The sequence below is a fragment of the Heliconius melpomene genome, chromosome 21 (assembly GCF_056956725.1).
Source record: "Heliconius melpomene rosina isolate 202511_hmr_F chromosome 21, ASM5695672v1, whole genome shotgun sequence".
NCBI lineage: Eukaryota > Metazoa > Arthropoda > Insecta > Lepidoptera > Nymphalidae > Heliconius > Heliconius melpomene.
Genome location: NC_140409.1, coordinates 12,527,941 through 12,551,531, shown reverse-complemented (window position 1 = coordinate 12,551,531; position 23,591 = coordinate 12,527,941). Strand labels below are relative to the sequence as shown.

At 31.2% G+C, this 23,591-nt stretch overlaps 3 protein-coding genes and 2 long non-coding RNA genes across 5 annotated transcripts; 3 read left to right on the top strand and 2 right to left on the bottom strand.

Moving 5' to 3' along the window:
• Window positions 1-848: 848 nt before the first annotated feature.
• Window positions 849-12,030, top strand: LOC146527320 (uncharacterized). Its single transcript, XM_085206528.1, has 2 exons — window positions 849-892; window positions 8,998-12,030. Exons 1-2 carry the CDS (start codon window positions 878-880, stop codon window positions 11,947-11,949), a joined length of 2,967 nt encoding a protein of 988 aa, XP_085062654.1. The 5' UTR covers window positions 849-877; the 3' UTR covers window positions 11,950-12,030.
• Window positions 12,031-14,238: 2,208 nt separating this feature from the next.
• Window positions 14,239-15,693, bottom strand: LOC146527319 (uncharacterized). Its single transcript, XR_014879256.1, has 2 exons — window positions 15,451-15,693; window positions 14,239-15,332 (listed from the first exon to the last, which is right to left on the bottom strand). It is a non-coding gene; the product is annotated as an uncharacterized LOC146527319 (long non-coding RNA).
• An 847-nt stretch (window positions 15,694-16,540) lies between these two features.
• Window positions 16,541-17,919, top strand: LOC146527318 (uncharacterized). The gene is made up of 3 exons (XM_085206455.1): window positions 16,541-16,700; window positions 17,086-17,301; window positions 17,554-17,919. Exons 1-3 carry the CDS (start codon window positions 16,670-16,672, stop codon window positions 17,784-17,786), a joined length of 480 nt encoding a protein of 159 aa, XP_085062581.1. The 5' UTR covers window positions 16,541-16,669; the 3' UTR covers window positions 17,787-17,919.
• Window positions 17,920-19,225: 1,306 nt separating this feature from the next.
• On the bottom strand, window positions 19,226-20,680 carry LOC146527317 (uncharacterized). The gene is made up of 2 exons (XR_014879255.1): window positions 20,438-20,680; window positions 19,226-20,319 (listed from the first exon to the last, which is right to left on the bottom strand). It is a non-coding gene; the product is annotated as an uncharacterized LOC146527317 (long non-coding RNA).
• An 876-nt stretch (window positions 20,681-21,556) lies between these two features.
• Window positions 21,557-22,897, top strand: LOC146527316 (uncharacterized). The gene is made up of 3 exons (XM_085206425.1): window positions 21,557-21,687; window positions 22,073-22,288; window positions 22,541-22,897. The coding sequence occupies exons 1-3, from the start codon at window positions 21,657-21,659 to the stop codon at window positions 22,771-22,773; spliced, it is 480 nt and encodes a 159-aa protein (XP_085062551.1). The 5' UTR covers window positions 21,557-21,656; the 3' UTR covers window positions 22,774-22,897.
• Window positions 22,898-23,591: the final 694 nt, after the last annotated feature.

The following is a 23,591-nucleotide window of genomic DNA, read 5'->3' as shown; positions in this document are numbered from 1 at the left end:
CGAATAGTAGTAGTTAATGTGTCACATTTTTTATGTGATGTATACATAAATTAACGACAATTTTTGAATTTTTTGTAGTGTAACTTCTTACTTCTTCCGTAATTCTAGGTCAACGGGAAGTACCTTATAGGTTTTAATTACGCAGTAAATTTCATACAATATTTGGCAAAAACGGAGCTTAAAAGCTTCTTGAGAAAAAAGATTCCTTAGCTAACGGAGACACACACAGACAGACGAACAACAAAGAGATTTTATAATAGTTCCGGTTTTTACGGAACCCTGAAAATAATAATCAATGAACTAAGATGCATAAAAAATAACAGTCGATATTTTCCAATAAAAACATTAAATTATGAATCAATATGAACTATAATTTATTTTTTAAATGGAAACATATAAAAAAAAACGTGTCTCATATCAAAGTATAATAAGTAAAACCCAAAAAGTATATACTAAAATTAACCAAAATTAATACTCGTCATGAAGCTTTTATTTTAGGCCAGTCATGGCGCAGGGCCGGGGATTTGATTCCCGCTCGAGGAAATAAAATATTTATATTTTATAAATTTATAAGTATTTCCATTTCTTCTTCTTCTTCGGCGCAGAGTTCCGCCACTCAACACGCAATGCCTCCAAAATTCGGCGGAGAGTGGAGAACGAAGTGTCTTAACACTAGGTGTGAGTTATACAGCGTGAAGCTGATTTAATTAAAAAAACTATTTGAAACTTTTATTTTTATAAAGCTTTCGTATTCCGGTTTCGGCGATGGCCTTGTACTTGGACGCATCGGTCGTTAAGTTCTGTTCGGTATATAAGTGAGATTTCTTTGGTAATGTCACATTCTGAGGTCTAGTGTTAAACGGGGACCGGTGTGGCCATGTATACTATTTGGGTGCGTAGAATTTGTTTTTTTTTTTTTTATATATATATAGTTTTAATTTAAAAAAAGGATGTATTAGGCTTAAATAGTCGTAGGCTTCAAAAGAAATTAGTAGGCTGTGGCTTTTTTTTATTTTAATTAAAAAATAGATTTAAGTGTTTTTTTTAAGTTGTAGATGAATTCGGAGATGAGAATAGATCTTTTTTTTTATATTTAATTAATAATTGCTTGGCGATATTTTTATTTATTATTATTATAATTATTTTTTATATACACTGCTACTATTTCTTGTAATGTTCTTAAATATATATTAGTTTTTACTATGTTTATTATATGTTATTTATTATTTTTTTTTATTTTATATAAATTTATTATATAATGCATTTAATTGAAAAAAAAAACGTATTAAATTTAAAACTTTATTTCATGTCAAAAATTCTAAAAATTAAAAATGAAGCGCTTCATAAAAAATAATATATTTAATATCTTAATAGTAACTATTATACTAACCGTGACGTAAAGATAAACTATTTATTTAATTTTAATTTATTAAAGTATTCATAAAAAAAAATTGAATATTTCACAATTTACACAGCAATTACTAGAATAGTAGACGCTTCATAATTTCTTTTAAATACATAATTCTGACAGTTGAAAATTTGCTTTTAAACGAATAATTATGTTGAAAATTATAAACTATACGAGTTAGAGTTTGCTTTGTGCACTCATTGCTGACCTTATCGCTATTATAAAGTATCACACTCATTCCACAAATAGATTTAATTAAAAATATCAATTAAATAAATTATATTCTAATGTTAAAATAATAATAATTTTTAACAAAAAACCCGACTTCTTCAATTTTATACGGATCCCATAATCAGAATCCGACTACATTTTCATCAAAATACACTTAAAGTGAATACTTTCCAATAAAAAAGAATCATCAAAATCTGTTCATCGAGTAAAAAGTTCTGAGGTAACAAGCATAAAATATTAAAAAATGCAGTTGAATTGATAACCTCCTCATTTTATAGAAGTCTGTTAATAAAATAAGGTTTTATGAAATAATTATTTGATACTTATTTAACTGATTTTTTATATTTTTTTACATCAAACGAAGAATTTCTATTAATAAGAACAATGTAGAAGTAATGATGAATTACATTTAAAGTCAGTACGAACAATATAAATATTATAATTTTTTATATTTGTCACTATATTTTTATTCATGCCTCCTTTACCATAATGCGAGAAAATCTAATAATCTAATTTGTTTTCAATTATTGTAAGCCAAAATCGTTTCTTAAATAAAAGTTAAAAAGCTAAACTTAAAAAAAAGATAAAAAGAAAACTAAAATATTTTGTACAAACTATTACTCAGGTGGGTTGATGACGTTATAGATGTTAAAAATTAATGAAATTAATCCCGGATTTGGCTGTAATATAATTTAAACATAACACATTTGCGGTCAAAATACCGCCCAAGGTAACTTAAAACATAAAACTTAAACCATAATTTAAGAAAACAGAATTTTTTAATAATCATTATAGAAGACCTTCACTTTTGCCATATTGAACTAGTCATCGCATGCAGCTTTGTTTGAGTGGACTTTAAGATGTAAAATAGTACTCCTCTTTAACCTACCAACATGCCAAATTTCATGTTTCTAAATTCAATAATTTCGTCTATTTCATCATCTTTAGTTACAAATTTACTTATATAAAATTACATTTCGTTCTAAACACTTGTTTAATTTTGCAATAATTGTTAAACATTTCCTCAAATAATACTTAATTTGCACGACGACGGTTGTAAATGTGATATCCACTCGTGAGTATGTTTATATTTATTTCAATTTAATTAGACAAAACAATGTCGATACATAGAATGTAGATAATCATTATACTTAGTAGGTTCTGTGATTTGGGTTGTACCGGATATTTGTATAAATAAAACTTACGCCGCTCGCCTTATAGTTTTATATAAAAAAATAAAAATGTTTCACAACAATATCCATCTTTTGTCGTCAAGTCATCTAGAAAAGTTTCTGCTACTGTAAAAAAAAATAGTTGTCTTTAAATAACATTACAATTATCATATGTATATGCTGTATTTCATAAAAAAGGAAAATCTTTTAATTTTATATACGTTTACATGAAACGCTTTTTGTCTATTGCCGGAATTATTCAAGTAAAATATTTTAAATATTTCATTTCTTCAAGATTATATGCAACATTTTGAAAAAAAAAACTTTAAAAGTTAATTTACAGTATTTTAAAAGGTATTCATGTTTTAATGCTGTCAATGTTACACAGACCATGCAATTTTTTTTGAACTTTTCTTCATATTTTATGGAGCAAGCGTAATTTACTTACATTAGGTGAACGACCGATCAGTTTCTAACATTCATTAACAGAAAAAAATACAAATTTATAAGCCGAAACGAATTTTAAATTCAAATAAATAAAAAAAACCGACAAATATAACATAATATATTTTCTATTTAAAGTAATAATGAACCACAAAGTTAGCTCATCCGTTATTATTGATCAAATATTTAATTTACACAAAAAAAAATGAATGAATCTTGACATTTACCTCGCATCCGCGTCTATAGTGCAGTCGTAACCGCCACCGCCTCACACCGGCCGCTCTACCGCGATCATTTAAATCAATTAAATATATGTATTTTCGACCAAATAAATAAAAATAAATGCTGCATATACCTTTTAGCAACATAGAGTTTGAATTTGCATTAGTTTTTTTTGTTAAAACGTGACCAATTAACGAAATAATACTACTTTATTAACCGACTTGGAAACAGCATTAACAAAAATACCAAATTAGCCATTCATTTATTAGTAAACATTACTCACTCACTCACACTATTCATTTATTAGTAAACTTAGTTTAACTTAAGTATTTTTATAATAAATTGAAAAATATTAATATTTTGTCATGTCAATATGATAGAACAATGAGCGCTATATAAATACGCAAAAAAATTCTTGCTATGTTTGTATTTAGACTTATAATTTTATACTTTACATCTCAGCTAAATTTTAATTTAATTACTTATGATAAAAAAAAATCTTTTCTTTGTAATTTCCTAGAAACTGATTATAACATATAGGTATGTCATTTAAAATATTTATTAGAGCTATCTATATATAGCTGAAAAATTATTTTATCTGGAAACATAAGGAGGACAGGTTGTGGGTTCAATTACCACTCGAGAGAATTAAATATTTAATATTTTCATTTCTTCACTCTGTTGTCGAGGCTCTAGATCACGATGAAAAAGGGGGAGCAGAATATCTTAATAATAGGTTCCCTTTGCCTACTCTGCTATATGCAGGATACATAAGGAAACAAAAAATGAATTAAGCTCATGGTAAGGTTCTGCAAAGTATATAATGCAGCCTGTTTAAATTTTTAATTTTTTTTTTAAGCTTTTCCGGATTTTACTTGCTCATACAATATTTAGAAAATCTTTAAATCAATCACATTATTGCTAAATTCTGTACTATTTATAACTATTTTAATAATTACAACGAAATATATTTTTTTTTAATTATATAAGAAGAAATAAAATTTGTTATCTATTTCTTTGTCTAAATAAGATTCTATATAAATAGTTTTGAATATAATATGAAAATTAGGCAAGATTTTTTTGTCACTTAACGAAAATTATACTTCATACAAGTTTCTTTATATAGCAATTAGTCGGGGATAAAAGGTCGTTCACACTATATGTAATTAATCTATATTTTCAACACCTACTTTAACAAAATTATAACGTTACTTATGTTCTGAGAATATAGCTAAATACTATATAGGCACACCTTGTTAGTTCCAGTGGTTTCTTTTATGAATTGTTAATAAAATGTAAATTTAAAATATAGTTTATTATTATTATTTTATTATAAAAATTGCTAAAAAAAGTTTCGAGAAGCTACTTGTTGAGTGGCGGAACACAGCACCGCACATTGTCTACAAGAACGTTGAAATAACTTGCAAAGTGCGAAGCTTAAGAAAGTTAAAATCTACCACACTAAGATGAATATAGGTGATAATTCCACGAGTTATACATATTATACATTTTTTTATTATACATTTAATAAAAAAGAAAATTATTATGCCCTTACTCTAAGACATCTATGGTCTCTCGTTCTATAAATCTATACTAATATAATAAAGCGGAAGAGTTTGTTTGTTTGTTTGTTTGTTTGAGCGCTAAGATCTTTGGATCTACTGGTCCGATTTACTATGTTTTTGTTTTGTATGAAAGCTGCATTCTTCAGAAGTGCTATAGGCTATATAACATTACATTACACATATGTACTAATAAATTAAAATACTTTCTAATTTGACATGCAATTTATTCTGCCATGTTAATAACAACCGCCGTTGCTAAGCACCGGGTTGCAAAGTTTTAAGAAAACAGCACCCAAAATGAATTTATATTTTGATATTCACCCTTATAAAAATAAATATATTATATAATATTAAATAAATATTCTTATAGTTCAAGCAGGCGTAGCCGCGTCCGGGTCCACTAGTATATAATATAGGTAGATAGATTGTAAGATTTTATTTACAGCTTTATATATCTATCGATTAAATTTAGTAATTTAGTTCTAGAAATTCTAGCACCTTCAAGAAAACATTTGATGGAAAATGTCAAGTTTAAATAGTGAATTAACACAACAATGCTACCATCCTTGCTTTAAATGAACATATATACATAAATATAGCCACGGTCGACGTAAAAAACTTGTATTATAGCTTCTTATATATACATACTTAAACTGTTAATTAGATACTTCGAAGGTCTTCATTTTGTTTAGAGGAACAAACAACAGCATTCCAAATTTTATCATATCTGAAGAGTGTTGAGGCAATCGTTGCGCAGGGGCAACGGCTTGCGAACTGTAAACGCAACGGTTGTGGGTTCGATGGGAGTCACTCTAGTCACTTATTTTACTGCAGTCAAAGAGAACCTAATTATAAGATCCTCCGTTCTCTATTTTCCACCTGATATATAGAGATTGCGTGTTGAGTGACGGAGTTCAATTTGTCTTGCCTGAGGGCTGATGACATGATTATCAAATCTATATACATTTGTGATTGCTCAATCATTTTCAGTTCCGTTGGACTGAGGAAGTTCGTTTGTTCTTTAACTAGAGATATTATTTGAAGAATTAAGTTATAGAGGAAATGCGGTAGTAACTTTAATTTGTGTTTACGTTTACCTACGTCTCTGCCGTGTACGTTTTGCCTCTATCTCAATATTTTAGTTACGGTTTTTATAATATTTTTGTACCAGAGATATGGTTACTATCTCGACAAATGGATAATGGAACACTAAAAGCATCATACAATTCGTAATACTAGTTCCTGAGATAAATGTGTTAAGCCATATAAACTCTTTTAACTTTATAATATAATATAGTGCGTATGAATTTTGTAAAATTTATATTTAATGAATAAACGACTCTCTATATGTATATTTTAAAGATATATAACGTGTGGTCAGCTTTAGCGTATTGCCAGATTAGACAAAAAAAAATACAATATTTTTAATTAAATTTGAGTTAAATTGAAATCGTACCTCAATCCTAATAAAAAAAGTAAAACCCAATAACGACTGTTCCACACTAGCATAGACAGATTTTTTGATTTACGAAATTTATAAGTCAGACAGGTTGTTTTGATTATTCATATGATTAAAACGGCTATTATTAAAATCAGCTTAACAAAATCTATGCATAGAAGATAAGCTTTTGAAATATGATGTTATTCTTCTATAAAAGTATATATTATTTTAAAAATGTAATGTATTTTGAAAGCGATTGAACTACATTGTCTTGAATAAATTAGCTAATAGATATGTAAAAATATTTTGTTGTTTTCTTAAGTATTACATAATTGATTGAATTGAAGTGATCATTTTGATTTAATTTGCCAATTGGCGATAAAATCTTTTTTTCAGGCCAATCGTGAATGAAATATTTTGATTTTCCTTGATTATATTAACGCACTCATGTTTTTAAGTCTAGTGTAATAAATATATATTATACTAGACTTAAAAACATGAGTACGTTTTTAACATTTTTAAGTGCTGCACACTTAGGAAAGAGTACCTAATACTTATTTGGAATCATATTAAAATTTGGACTTAGCGATATTTGAACCCGCACCTCTCGGTTAGTGGTTTCTTTATTTTCTTAATTCGGTGAAATAATGGGTGACATTGCACTCTGACATCAGGCTGAAGAACGAGGAATTACCCAATTTATTTTGTCAATAAAACATTTTAATAATAACAACAATAACATATTTATAAAAACCAAGGCAAAATGATGACCTAACATTTTAAAGACGTTAGAATATCAAATACAAAATATAATATATTATATTTGCAACCGGTTTGTCGACCTCCCTTTTCTAATTTACATATATTATACACATATTAATATATATTATATTAAATTATTATAAATATAAAATATATCGACATTAATTTTCGTCTATTCTTAATGATTTTTTTTAAGCATCAGCTCTCTAGTTCGTTGATCTTGAGTCAAAGTCAAGGTCTCGTTACGCAATCCCAGTGAAAGAGGTTTGGTCAGCGATTTACTAGTTGGGCTTTCGTTGCCTGTACAGGTACAGCAAAAGTTCATTGTAATTGCTTAACATTTATTGAATATAAACAAACTTATTGAATATATTTTTTTTTAAATATCAAGATGAAATGAGTCCGTTGTACAGCGTATAATTGTAAATAAGATGGTGGTTTCAATCTTCCATTCAAGGGAATTATTGTATTTAGATTATTTTTTATTTTCCCGCGGCGTTTAGTTTCGCCATCCAACACACAGTGTCGAATTTGAGAATTCGTGGATTCATCTCAAAGATCTATTTACAATCATTTACTATTCCTATATATGAGGCCGCCGTGGCGCAGCGGCATAAGGGTGTGGCTGTAACGCGACGGTTGTGGGTTCGATCCCCACTTGAGGAAGTGGAATATTTATTTACATTTATATTTCCATTTCTTCGCTCTGGTGTCGAGGCAAAGCGCGCTGTTGAGTTCTGCCACTCAACACGCAATGCCTCCAGAATTCGGCAGAATGTGCCGAGTGTCTTAACACTACGTTTCCTCTGCCTACCCTGCTGTGTGCAGGATACAGCGTGAAGCTGATTTTTTTAATATAACTAGATATAACGTTAATTAACGTCGATACACTCAGCTTTTAATATCATGTGAGCAAACATATTACTAAAACAAAATAAATAAATTTAGTGGCTGTTTAAACAAATCAGTTGCAATACACTGTTGAAAAAAGTAATATATTTATAGGAAAAACTAACAAGATATAGAATATGTCATTTTTACTACTTTTCTTGTGTATATCTTACATCAGCAAATGTAAGCTCTAAAATAGAGCTTTTAAAAGCTCACGTCTCGTAAATTCTTCAATGGAAGGTCAATGTTCTTTGCGTGAAAGTGACAGTACTTGCTATGGCATTACCTCATAACAATAACGTGTACGTACTTAGAAATATATATTTGATATATTAATGAAGTTACAACTATATTAGTTATAATATGAACATATATGTATATGTAATATATTAATATAGCTATATATATATATATATATATATATATATATATTATATAGATAAACTATCATCCATCAGCCTTTTAAGGTCCACTGATGATTTCAACATGACTGCCTTTTCAAGTTCATATAGTTATTTAGATGATACATAACAACAAGCATTACTAAAATTTCCGTTATTTGTTTGTCCGGGCTTGTTTACGGACCCGCTGACCGGATTTTTATGAGGAAGTTGTTGAGCGATGTATGGACTAGTTTTTATCCCGATATTCCCGCTCAGTCGGGATTTGTTTACCATGCGTAAGTTCCCATCGCATCCATCCTATCCTATCATGTATTCAGTAAAGAAATTATCGTATAGTACAGGCATGGCAAGCCTCGGTGAGACTGCTAGTAATTTAAAAAAAAACATTAGTTTACAAATAGATATAATATTTTATAGAGATTTAAAAAACACTTAAGAATATTTTTTTTCTTTTCAGGTGTTAACGCTCGCCTTGGGCGTGGCGGCAGCTGATGTTGGACTAGGATACCAATACAATAAACCAATCTCTTCATTCGGCACGCCGTCTTACCAAATCAGCAGCAGCAACAGTGGAAATAACTTCAACTCTGCTTTCTCTTCGGCCTCCTCCGGCTCCGGCTTAGGCTTTGGACAACAATCACTAGGATCAAGCTTCAGTTATGATAGTGCAAGCGCCGTCAGTTCTAAGTATAACTCAGCGGGGCTTGGATCCTCAAAATACAATGTATTAGGTTCAAACTCTGGATCCAGTTATAATAATTTCGGAGCTTCAAGTGGTGGATTAAACTCGAACTACAATGTAGGTTCGTCTGGTAGCGCCTCTGGTTCAGAATATAATTATGGCTCAGCCGGTCTAGGTGCTGCCTCGTCTCAACAAAGCGGACAGGGCTTAGCGAATGCCGGATCAGGCTCAAGCTACAATTTATTTGGCAGTAGCAGCGGCTCAAACGCGAACTATAACATAGGAGGACCATCTCAGGGAGTATATCAATCCGGTTATGATCAAAATTCTGGCTACCAATCTTCTTACCAGATAGGAGCCGACACGAGTAAATTGGATAACATTGGCAACTATTACCAATCCGCTAGTGCAGCTAATCAATTTATATCTTCAAATCAGTACCAAAACGCTGATGTACACAATTACCAGGGATATTACAATCAAATACATAGACAACCAGCTCAAATCTTCAAACATTTTTACGTGCACGCTGCTCCAGAAGACCCTGAACCAGTCAAACCTAATCCATCCATAGTTCTTCCACCTCCACAGAAACATTACAAAATTATTTTTATTAAGGCTCCAGCTCAACAACCTCAAGTACCTCAGGTCATTCCAGTACCACAGCAGAATGAAGAGAAAACTATAGTTTATGTTCTTGTTAAAAAACCAGAAGACGTCAAGAATGTTGTATTACCTAAGTTTGAACAAAAAGCGCCAACTAAACCTGATGTTTTCTTTATCAAATATAATAACAAACAAGACTCTCAAGCTTTAATCGACAATATTGTTCACGATTACAACAAGGGTGGAGTGTCTGCTAGCTTTTCTGGTGTTGGCATTCCTAGTTCTGGATATAAGTCAGGCTCTGATTCGTCCGTGAGTGTTTCTGGGGAAGGTTCTGATAAATCTTCTGCTGCTGGAGGAGTATCTTATGTATCACCAAATGTAGCGGGCATTTCCTCATCTAGTGCAAGTGCTTTATCTTCAGGAAACTCAGTGTCATCTTTTGAATCAAATAGCAATAGTGGCTTGGCAAATTCTGGAAGCGTTTTTAACATTAATAAAGATAGCAGCAACCTAGCATCAAGCTCCGCTTTTGGATCAGGTAGTTCCTTAAATTTAAAGCCCAGTTCAAGTTTTGAAATTATCTCTGATGGACAAGTTTCATTAAATGGTGGTTCCAGTAGTTTGTCATCTGAAAGTGTTAACGAATTTGAAAAGAACGCTGATAGCAGTTTAAGTTCAAGTCCTTTATCAGGAGGTTTAGCTAGTAGTCTTTCTAGCGGCGCCAGTCTTTTATCAGGCTCTTTAGACTCTGTTAAACAAGAATCAAGCTCTGTTGCTTTTGATTCTAGTGCCAGCAACTCTGGTAAATATGATGCTTCAAGCAATGTTGACTCAGGCAGTTCTAACTTAGATAAATATAGTCACGGATCGGAAGGCAGCTCTGACTCTGTTAGTAGTCTTTCTAGTGGTTCAGGGAGCAGTCTTGGTTCAATTTCTGGTAGTGTAAATTCTGGTAGTCTGGAAAGCAACAAATATAGTTTTGGTTCTGGTATCGGTTCTGGATCGTCTGGAATTGTTGGTTCAAGTTCTAGTGCTTTGGGTAACAACAAATATAGTTTTGGAGTAGGTAGTGGTTCTGGATCCTCTGGAAGTGTTGGTTCCAGCTTCGGTAATTTGGGCAGCAGTAAATACAGCTTTGGATTAGGTAGTGGTTCTGCATCTTCCGGTGGTGCCAGTTCCAGTTTTGGTAGTTTGGGAAGCAACAAATATAATTTTGGAATAGGTAGCGGTTCTGGATCTTCTGGAAGTATCAGTGGTAGTTCTGGTAATTTGGGTAGCAGCAAAAATAGTTTTGGATTAGGTAGTGGTTCTGGATCCCCCAGTGGTGTCAGTTCAAGTTCTAGTAATTTGGGTAGCAGCAAATACAGTTTTGGATTAGGTAGCAATTCTGGAATAGCATCTGGTAATTTCGGTTATGGTTCCAGTAATTTAGGAAGCAACAAATATAATTATGGTTTAAATAACAATTATGGTTCAGTGCCCAGCGGTTTTGGTCCTGGTGCCAGCAAATTCAAAAGCAGTTATGGTTTTGGAACTGCTTTTGGTAGCAGTGACAATAAATATCACTTTGGTTCTGATAATGCCAATTTAGGTTCGAATAACAATTATGGATCAAGTAGCTCTGGAAGCTTTGGCTCATCTGGTTTGGTCTCCAAATACAGTGCTGGGTCTAGTGGTCTTTCTGTTGGTAATTCGGGACTTTCAACAATCTCAAACTTTGATTCATCTTCAGGCAAGCTAGATGCCAATTCTGAAAATATTGATTCTAGTTTTGGCTCCAGTACCGTTTCCCCTAACTCGGCTTCTGACAGCTCTGTATTTGTACTCGGATCTGGTATTTCAAGTACCCTAAGTCCATCTCAATCAGATAAGCTACCTTCCGCCAACAGTTTTGTGTCTGAATCTGGTAACGTTGCTTCAGAAGCCAATAGTTACGACTCACTTTCTAGTGGCTATGGGCCATCTTCTGGTATCCTAATTGCAAATGGTAACTTGGACTCTAATAATTTTAGCTCTAGCTCAGAAAGTTCAGTCTCAAATTATGACTCAAGTCTTATTCCATCTAGTCAAGGCATCCCTCATGAAACTTACGGACCACCTAAATTCAAGGCATTGTAGAATAATAATATCATTTAAATAAAATTTTCAATGACTTTCTATTTTGTATATTTTAATACAAATAAATTGATGTGAAAAATATATATTTTTTTTATTTATAATTTTAAACTCTATCAAATTTATCAGTGCTCAAAATAAAATAATAAAATATAAAAAAAATATGGTTTATATATTTAAAAAATTGAAAATTTAAATCTACTACTCTTTAAAGTAGTGGTATAGTTTCTATAACAAAACGGTAGTGGGTTCAATTCCTACTCAAAGGAATGAGTTATTTTCATTTCCTCGCTCTGGTTCGCTCTCGATTCCTGCTTAAGGGTATGAATAAAAAAATATGAAAAATTTATTAAAGTATCTAATACTATAACTAACTAGATACTACAAACCAGTACTTTAAGTTGTCTGTATTTCCGATATTTCAACAAATATGCTTGACAAAGCTATTTTCATGTGACAAATCCTACAACTATATGTTTTCTCCTTAGTACTTATAATAAATAATATTTAATTTTAGAATGTACCAACACTTTAAAATTGAATAAGTTATTATATGCAATGTCACCTAATCAGTATACTAGCAAGTTTGTTTGTTAATAATAATTATAATACATCTATAATTTACTACACGAAGAGTGAAATGACTTTCCTCTAATACAGCGCTAAGACGCAGTCGGTACCAACTTTTACTGTGAATGTAATATCGCAACATCAGTCGATGACGTCCACACACGAACTACGTCAGTTGCTTATTATTTAGTATAGGAATAGGAACTAGCCGATTGCAATTGGAATTGGCATATAAATGGTATTTAAATGGGCCCCATCCGCATAGCTGGCCGACATTATGTTGATTTACCGAGATCGCTGCCAGAATATCGAATTCCGAGTGTTTAATTTAATGGTAATGCGTTAAAGCTGATAAAACAGCCTGATACGTATTGTTTATGAATGGAATGGTTCTATTTCGAGTCGGCGGCGCGTGATGTCTTAATGTGTAAGCGTGTTTGTTGAGATGCACTTTCCTCGGGAGCGCGAGGAATGCGCGGGCAGCGCTGGCGCCACCGGCTAAATGATCCTTACACCCATACATACGCTAATACAAACAACTGTAACCGTTTTGGAAGCTCCAATTCATTACACGAACTCTAAATGACGCAAACAATGACAAAGAAACAAAACTTTCGTTTATCGATAGAAATTGTCACCTAGTTTAATTATGTGACTTTAGTATACGAATGCGTTCAACTATTATATTTGAAGTTCTGAGCTTGTAATGCAAAAGTTACTGCGTACTTGTAGTACAGACAAGCAAGCATGTGTCGTATAGAACGAGCCAACGCGATCAGAGCCGCAAAAGGGGTTGATAATAACCGTTGGGGAGATTACATATGAAATACATTGTCAAAACTGAAATCTAAGATTTTTTTTAATAGGATATCTTATCAATCTACTTCGGTTACAAGTGGAAGCACTTTAACTAATTAAGTTATATTCGTGCATACCGCCACAAGGAAATTTGTTTACGGTTGGTCAATTACCACTTAGCCAGGACATGAAGGCTCATTTGCTTTTAAGCTTTGTCTTGTGATCCAAGAAAGTTAAAATCTTGATATGTTAAAAAATATATTTAGACATATTTCAATATGTATTAAATTATTTTTCAATAATATTTGGAAATATGTACATGCTAGGTATATCCCCTTTGGTAAGGGAAACCTGGTGTTAAAATTGGTAGAATTTTAGCAATAGGTTCCCCTGCTACCCACCCTAATATTTGCCCAATTTGTTGGACCTCAAGGTCGCTCTTTTACTTCTTACCAGAGCAAGGAAATGAACAAATTTTCTTCCCTAGAGTGAGAATCGAACCCACAACAGTTGCGCTTACAGCCACACGCTTTGCCACTGCACCGTGACTGACTGTCACAAATCAAATAAGTTACTTTACATAGATAGATAGATAAAAATGATTTATGCGAAAGGAAATTAAACTCTATATTACAGATTTATATCACACAGTTGCATAAGTAGGTAAGTAGTGCAGTGTTGAGTTCTTTTCTATCATATGTTCTCCATACAATGTGACATTGAGAAAGTGATTTTTATTATAAAGATTGCAAAAAAAAATAAAAACAATGGCTTACACATTTTTATATATAGATATATGTAAACCATAAAAGTTGTATATAAAAAATTCACTGATTCTTATCTCAAAACAATCATGTTGTGAGTTATGATTTTGTACCATGTGTACCACTTTGTGTATGAACCACTAAATAAAACAATTTCAAATAACAAAATGCACTTTTATTTATAATTAGTTAACATAGGTTTTATACCCAGTTTCAATAACAACTCTAGTATATAACATGAATATAAGACCTCTTAACGCTACAACTCACATAGTAGGTAGTATGTAATATAATACCTAACTTAATAATTATTTGAGAATAAGATCAGACATATCTGTAATAATTTGCAATGCAATATCAATAGAATAAAGTTTTATAATAGTACCTAATATAATATTTAACTTAATAATTCTTGGAGATTGAGACCACTGATGTACCTGTTATAATTTGCGATAAAATATTTATAAAATTAAAAATAATCACATTTTGGGCATAAATTTATTCATTTCAGGAACTCTAAAAACCTTGACTATTAGATAAGATTGGAACTGCAATCTTCTTCTCTATTGCATCTTCTTGGTACCAGATTTTATCACATTGCTCTGGCCAACGGCAAGTACTTCGAACAGAAAATGTCATTGTACTTATTTCATAAAGATCACTATCAGTGTTCTCTACGGCCTCTGGAAAATCCTTCATATTCCTAATCCTTCATATTTTTAACAATCACGTAATCACCTTTCTTTGGTTTTTTAGTAACTTCCGAAGATTTACGTATCATTAAAGGTCATCGTCGGTAGGTTGTAGAACAGCAAACTGTAACTGGCTTCAATGCTATGCTCCATCCTAAAATTTTATTTTAATGATACTTTTATAATTATGAAAGTTTAAAATTATACATTATGTTTTGAGATCACATTAAAGTAGATAGTAATAATGAGAATAAATTATATATTATTTTATTTAATACACAACTTTTTAACAACGCACAAACGTAAACATTTAGTTGTGACAGCTGACACTTGTGAAATCGTTCATTTGACATAAAAAAAATGATAATTATAGATAACAAAAGCCGAGTATCTTCTACTCTTCTCTTATACGTAGATCAGCGTCATTTTTCTTGTACATTTCTTAATACTTGATTGAAAAAGTTAGAAGAATTGATGGTCGACTTTGATGCCTCTTTCCTTTTGATGCCCGGTGCAACTGCACTGCTCGCATCACCTCAGCTACGCCACCGACAATATAAATCTACGTAAAGACAAAATTATATGAGAAGGAAATTGTAACAGAGAAGATAGAGTGAAACTAGTAAGAAAATAACGAATTAAATATCAACATATCACAAGCATTATTTAAATCTCTTTACCTTTTGATTGTACTTATATAGATGACTGATACTCGAGTATATTTTAGGTAACGTAGGAGTCAGATAAGAAAATTGGATTATTATTAATTATTACATAACTAGCGGCCCGCCCGCGACTTCGCCCGCTTGAACTAAAAAGACACTCTGTTTAGTCCCACTCAAAAACAGAATTGACTGACAACTGTCATTATAGAATGACGTATATATTTGTTTATTACTTTAATCTGTAATCCTCTAATATGATTTTTTTACCACAATATTGTAATTTCTATAAGGATTTTTGATTGTTTTGAATTTAATAATACGACCAATGTTAATATTTGATATTCATATTTATAATAATATACTTTGAACTTAAAGCTAACTATTTATTGTACGTATATTTTTTTGTAACATTACATTCTTTTTATATATTATATTTTGGTTTATGAGATGTAGATTTATTATAAGTATAGATATAAATTCCTACATATTTGGGGGTAAACTTAAGCCTTGAGTTCACTCAAATGCAGATAACTTTTTTTTAATAAACCGATTTTGATGAAACAAACTGTAGATATTAAGCTGAGTTAAAACAAATCAATTAGAGAAAGTTTTATGTAAATCGGTTCAGTACTTTCAGAGATTAGGCGTGACCATACATACAGACAGGCAGACAGAGAGACAAGAAATTAAAAAATATATTTTTGCTTTCTATTATTCTTTTTAAGTGCCCCTCTATCCATTTCACTTAAAAATATTAAACGTACAGACAAAATATTTTTTCTGTTGTATTACATAGAAAATCAAATGAATAACACTACTTACAAATGCTATTATTTTATTTAGTGAAGATAACAAGAATGTGCTTTAATATGGTGAACGTTATATTACCTATATCTGTAGTTTAATAAATTTTATTATTTTCTTTCCGTAAGTTTTTCCCGTCGTAATTTTAAATAAGTATGTGAATATGCAATGAACATACTAACGCGCTCACAAGCGTATAGACGGAAGCCTAACGCTAAAGGATTGCCGAGACATAGCAAGTGTATCAACGCCGTATCATAAAAACAAAACTACCTTCCGAAAGATTTATCATCAAAAGCATTTTTTCAATTCACCTACATAATATGATATTTTAATACAGTGAGAGAAGGTGACAAGATAAGACAAGACTCGAATCTCAACTCAAATTTAAAGATAATTAAGTATTTAATTATAATAAAACGTAATAAAGATGCCGCGTTCATATGAAGATATATCATCACGTGAGTTTTTTAATTAAAAATTGTATGTATTTGTATAATTTATAATAAACATTTTATATGGCTTTATATACGAGTACCTACTAGGTTAGGACACGTGTAATTAAGATTATTCATTGATTTATTCAGAATAATATTTTTATATATAATAAAACGTATATGTAATATATTTAAAAATCAGATTCACGCGATATCCCGCAAACAGCAGGGTAGGCAAAGGGAACCTAGTGTTAAGACACTCAGTTCCTCATTAATATATTTAAATTATTTATTAAAAACGAACAAAGATTTCTTTCCTAGATTATATGAACGCCTCTACAAATATGTACATTTATTTATATGTAAAATTTATGCAACGCATTGTATGGTTTGCTTTGTACTTATACAGTTGTACCAATACAAGATGGGCAAGAATCTCCGATACTATTAATTAGTCACGGTATCCAACCATATAGCTCCTTGCCAAATCCTACTACTGGAACAGAACCGAAGAAGGGAGTTAAAGAAGAAAAAGAGAAAAGAAAGAAAGAAGAGAAAGAAAAGAAAAAAAGGGAAGAAAATGAAGATGGGCAGAAAGGGGACAAAAGTCTTGCAAAAAATTATGGTATGTTACAAACTTCTTATTATGATTTTATTTCTAATCCAGTCTTAGTCCAGTGACTATTGTTAATTATAGACAAAATGGAGATGACACATTGCAATTTTTCTGCTCTCATTTTATAATTTAAACAAAACACAACAACACTGTTCCTCGAATATGTGAATCAATATAATAAAAAAAAATCTAATAACTGGCCTTCGCGTTATTCAACCGTGTAATAAGTGCCAAAATAAAAATATAATATATATTTTTCAGGTGCAAGCCGCGTACCAAAAATGGCAACGAGGCGAATTAGTAATCGATCAACTCCATATTCGTCATCCTCACCGTCTCGTAGCCGTAGGAGTGTAAGCGTCCAGACGTCGTTTTCTAATGGTTCCCCGTCCACATCCACATCTACGTTTTGGGATCAGTTCTTCGTTGGAATTCCAAAAATTTACAAGTTATGCTCTTGCAAAAATCATACTTGTCCCAAAGATAACAATTAATATAAGAAGTTAAATTATAATATAAGAAAATAATGTTTACTTTTATTTAGTTATGAATATAAATAATTGAAAAGTGATGTGATTCATTTTGGTTGTATTTTATTTGATTAAAACTAAATAATAATACGGTTTATGTTATAAAATTAAAAATTTTTGAGAATAAATTATGTGTGTCATTTTCGTTTATAAAAGTTACGTTGAATGACATTATTTAAGTAAGAATCTATTTTTGTTTGTAATATTTTTATAGCTTTAGGCTGTAACCCGCCCATCGCAGAGTAGGCAGAGGAAATTTAGTGTCAAGACAATACGTTCCTCATTTTCCACAAAATTCTGGAGACTATGCGTGTCGATTGGTGGTACTCAACACCACGACTTGTTTGCCTCGACACCAAAGCGAAGGAATAAAATGTATTAATATTTGATTTCATCGAGTGGGCTTCAAATCCACAACCTGTCACGTTAACAGTCACACTTTGTGGCCCTGCGCCACGACTGGCTCCATCTGTAATGACTATAACCTAAATATAAATAATACTTGTAGCAATATTCATTTAAATTTAAATTATTACCTACTAGTGGCCCGCCCGCGTCTTCGCCCGCTTGAACTACAACATTATTCATTAAAAAAGTTGGTGCACGACATATTTATTTGTGACTAGATAGGATTTGTGCCTAGTTGAAAATTATAGCATAAAATGTTTTTTTGTTATTGCGTTTACTTACCCTCAGTTGTTTTTTATTTTTCGATCATGAGGTTAATTCTGTTGGTCCTATTGGCTTTTACACTGACACCGGGGCAGGGGGGAGGGTACACTGTCCCTGGAGTAATGCAAGCACTGTGTGGCTGCCTGTGAGGAAGTCGACGACTGTAAGGACGCCCCCTGCGGGACTCGAGTTCGCCATTCAATGAGAGCTTTAAGTGTGAATGCATATTACAAATAAATATGCTTACATTGCAAACGTCGAGCGAAATGTTGTCAGCGTTTACTACTTTCTTGGAATTGTTATATACACTCCGTGTTGTAATTCTTATAGCCACACGCTTTGCCACTGCACCGTGACTGACTGTCACAAATCAAATAAGTTACTTTACATAGATAGATAGATAAAAATGATTTATGCGAAAGGAAATTAAACTCTATATTACAGATTTATATCACACAGTTGCATAAGTAGGTAAGTAGTGCAGTGTTGAGTTCTTTTCTATCATATGTTCTCCATACAATGTGACATTGAGAAAGTGATTTTTATTATAAAGATTGCAAAAAAAATAAAAACAATGGCTTACACATTTTTATATATAGATATATGTAAACCATAAAAGTTATATATAAAAAATTCACTGATTCTTATCTCAAAACAATCATGTTGTGAGTTATGATTTTGTACCATGTGTACCACTTTGTGTATGAACCACTAAATAAAACAATTTCAAATAACAAAATGCACTTTTATTTATAATTAGTTAACATAGGTTTTATACCCAGTTTCAATAACAACTCTAGTATATAACATGAATATAAGACCTCTTAACGCTACAACTCACATAGTAGGTAGTATGTAATATAATACCTAACTTAATAATTATTTGAGAATAAGATCAGACATATCTGTAATAATTTGCAATGCAATATCAATAGAATAAAGTTTTATAATAGTACTTAATATAATATTTAACTTAATAATTCTTGGAGATTGAGACCACTGATGTACCTGTTATAATTTGCGATAAAATATTTATAAAATTAAAAATAATCACATTTTGGGCATAAATTTATTCATTTCAGGAACTCTAAAAACCTTGACTATTAGATAAGATTGGAACTGCAATCTTCTTCTCTATTGCATCTTCTTGGTACCAGATTTTATCACATTGCTCTGGCCAACGGCAAGTACTTCGAACAGAAAATGTCATTGTACTTATTTCATAAAGATCACTATCAGTGTTCTCTACGGCCTCTGGAAAATCCTTCATATTCCTAATCCTTCATATTTTTAACAATCACGTAATCACCTTTCTTTGGTTTTTTAGTAACTTCCGAAGATTTACGTATCATTAAAGGTCATCGTCGGTAGGTTGTAGAACAGCAAACTGTAACTGGCTTCAATGCTATGCTCCATCCTAAAATTTTATTTTAATGATACTTTTATAATTATGAAAGTTTAAAATTATACATTATGTTTTGAGATCACATTAAAGTAGATAGTAATAATGAGAATAAATTATATATTATTTTATTTAATACACAACTTTTTAACAACGCACAAACGTAAACATTTAGTTGTGACAGCTGACACTTGTGAAATCGTTCAATTGACATAAAAAAAATGATAATTATAGATAACAAAAGCCGAGTATCTTCTACTCTTCTCTTATACGTAGATCAGCGTCATTTTTCTTGTACATTTCTTAATACTTGATTGAAAAAGTTAGAAGAATTGATGGTCGACTTTGATGCCTCTTTCCTTTTGATGCCCGGTGCAACTGCACTGCTCGCATCACCTCAGCTACGCCACCGACAATATAAATCTACGTAAAGACAAAATTATATGAGAAGGAAATTGTAACAGAGAAGATAGAGTGAAACTAGTAAGAAAATAACGAATTAAATATCAACATATCACAAGCATTATTTAAATCTCTTTACCTTTTGATTGTACTTATATAGATGACTGATACTCGAGTATATTTTAGGTAACGTAGGAGTCAGATAAGAAAATTGGATTATTATTAATTATTACATAACTAGCGGCCCGCCCGCGACTTCGCCCGCTTGAACTAAAAAGACACTCTGTTTAGTCCCACTCAAAAACAGAATTGACTGACAACTGTCATTATAGAATGACGTATATATTTGTTTATTACTTTAATCTGTAATCCTCTAATATGATTTTTTTACCACAATATTGTAATTTCTATAAGGATTTTTGATTGTTTTGAATTTAATAATACGACCAATGTTAATATTTGATATTCATATTTATAATAATATACTTTGAACTTAAAGCTAACTATTTATTGTACGTATATTTTTTTGTAACATTACATTCTTTTTATATATTATATTTTGGTTTATGAGATGTAGATTTATTATAAGTATAGATATAAATTCCTACATATTTGGGGGTAAACTTAAGCCTTGAGTTCACTCAAATGCAGATAACTTTTTTTTAATAAACCGATTTTGATGAAACAAACTGTAGATATTAAGCTGAGTTAAAACAAATCAATTAGAGAAAGTTTTATGTAAATCGGTTCAGTACTTTCAGAGATTAGGCGTGACCATACATACAGACAGGCAGACAGAGAGACAAGAAATTAAAAAATATATTTTTGCTTTCTATTATTCTTTTTAAGTGCCCCTCTATCCATTTCACTTAAAAATATTAAACGTACAGACAAAATATTTTTTCTGTTGTATTACATAGAAAATCAAATGAATAACACTACTTACAAATGCTATTATTTTATTTAGTGAAGATAACAAGAATGTGCTTTAATATGGTGAACGTTATATTACCTATATCTGTAGTTTAATAAATTTTATTATTTTCTTTCCGTAAGTTTTTCCCGTCGTAATTTTAAATAAGTATGTGAATATGCAATGAACATACTAACGCGCTCACAAGCGTATAGACGGAAGCCTAACGCTAAAGGATTGCCGAGACATAGCAAGTGTATCAACGCCGTATCATAAAAACAAAACTACCTTCCGAAAGATTTATCATCAAAAGCATTTTTTCAATTCACCTACATAATATGAGATTTTAATACAGTGAGAGAAGGTGACAAGATAAGACAAGACTCGAATCTCAACTCAAATTTAAAGATAATTAAGTATTTAATTATAATAAAACGTAATAAAGATGCCGCGTTCATATGAAGATATATCATCACGTGAGTTTTTTAATTAAAAATTGTATGTATTTGTATAATTTATAATAAACATTTTATATGGCTTTATATACGAGTACCTACTAGGTTAGGACACGTGTAATTAAGATTATTCATTGATTTATTCAGAATAATATTTTTATATATAATAAAACGTATATGTAATATATTTAAAAATCAGATTCACGCGATATCCCGCAAACAGCAGGGTAGGCAAAGGGAACCTAGTGTTAAGACACTCAGTTCCTCATTAATATATTTAAATTATTTATTAAAAACGAACAAAGATTTCTTTCCTAGATTATATGAACGCCTCTACAAATATGTACATTTATTTATATGTAAAATTTATGCAACGCATTGTATGGTTTGCTTTGTACTTATACAGTTGTACCAATACAAGATGGGCAAGAATCTCCGATACTATTAATTAGTCGCGGTATCCAACCATATAGCTCCTTGCCAAATCCTACTACTGGAACAGAACCGAAGAAGGGAGTTAAAGAAGAAAAAGAGAAAAGAAAGAAAGAAGAGAAAGAAAAGAAAAAAAGGGAAGAAAATGAAGATGGGCAGAAAGGGGACAAAAGTCTTGCAAAAAATTATGGTATGTTACAAACTTCTTATTATGATTTTATTTCTAATCCAGTCTTAGTCCAGTGACTATTGTTAATTATAGACAAAATGGAGATGACACATTGCAATTTTTCTGCTCTCATTTTATAATTTAAACAAAACACAACAACACTGTTCCTCGAATATGTGAATCAATATAATAAAAAAAAATCTAATAACTGGCCTTCGCGTTATTCAACCGTGTAATAAGTGCCAAAATAAAAATATAATATATATTTTTCAGGTGCAAGCCGCGTACCAAAAATGGCAACGAGGCGAATTAGTAATCGATCAACTCCATATTCGTCATCCTCACCGTCTCGTAGCCGTAGGAGTGTAAGCGTCCAGACGTCGTTTTCTAATGGTTCCCCGTCCACATCCACATCTACGTTTTGGGATCAGTTCTTCGTTGGAATTCCAAAAATTTACAAGTTATGCTCTTGCAAAAATCATACTTGTCCCAAAGATAACAATTAATATAAGAAGTTAAATTATAATATAAGAAAATAATGTTTACTTTTATTTAGTTATGAATATAAATAATTGAAAAGTGATGTGATTCATTTTGGTTGTATTTTATTTGATTAAAACTAAATAATAATACGGTTTATGTTATAAAATTAAAAATTTTTGAGAATAAATTATGTGTGTCATTTTCGTTTATAAAAGTTACGTTGAATGACATTATTTAAGTAAGAATCTATTTTTGTTTGTAATATTTTTATAGCTTTAGGCTGTAACCCGCCCATCGCAGAGTAGGCAGAGGAAATTTAGTGTCAAGACAATACGTTCCTCATTTTCCACAAAATTCTGGAGACTATGCGTGTCGATTGGTGGTACTCAACACCACGACTTGTTTGCCTCGACACCAAAGCGAAGGAATAAAATGTATTAATATTTGATTTCATCGAGTGGGCTTCAAATCCACAACCTGTCACGTTAACAGTCACACTTTGTGGCCCTGCGCCACGACTGGCTCCATCTGTAATGACTATAACCTAAATATAAATAATACTTGTAGCAATATTAATTTAAATTTAAATTATTACCTACTAGTGGCCCGCCCGCGTCTTCGCCCGCTTGAACTACAACATTATTCATTAAAAAAGTTGGTGCACGACATATTTATTTGTGACTAGATAGGATTTGTGCCTAGTTGAAAATTATAGCATAAAATGTTTTTTTGTTATTGCGTTTACTTACCCTCAGTTGTTTTTTATTTTTCGATCATGAGGTTAATTCTGTTGGTCCTATTGGCTTTTACACTGACACCGGGGCAGGGGGGAGGGTACACT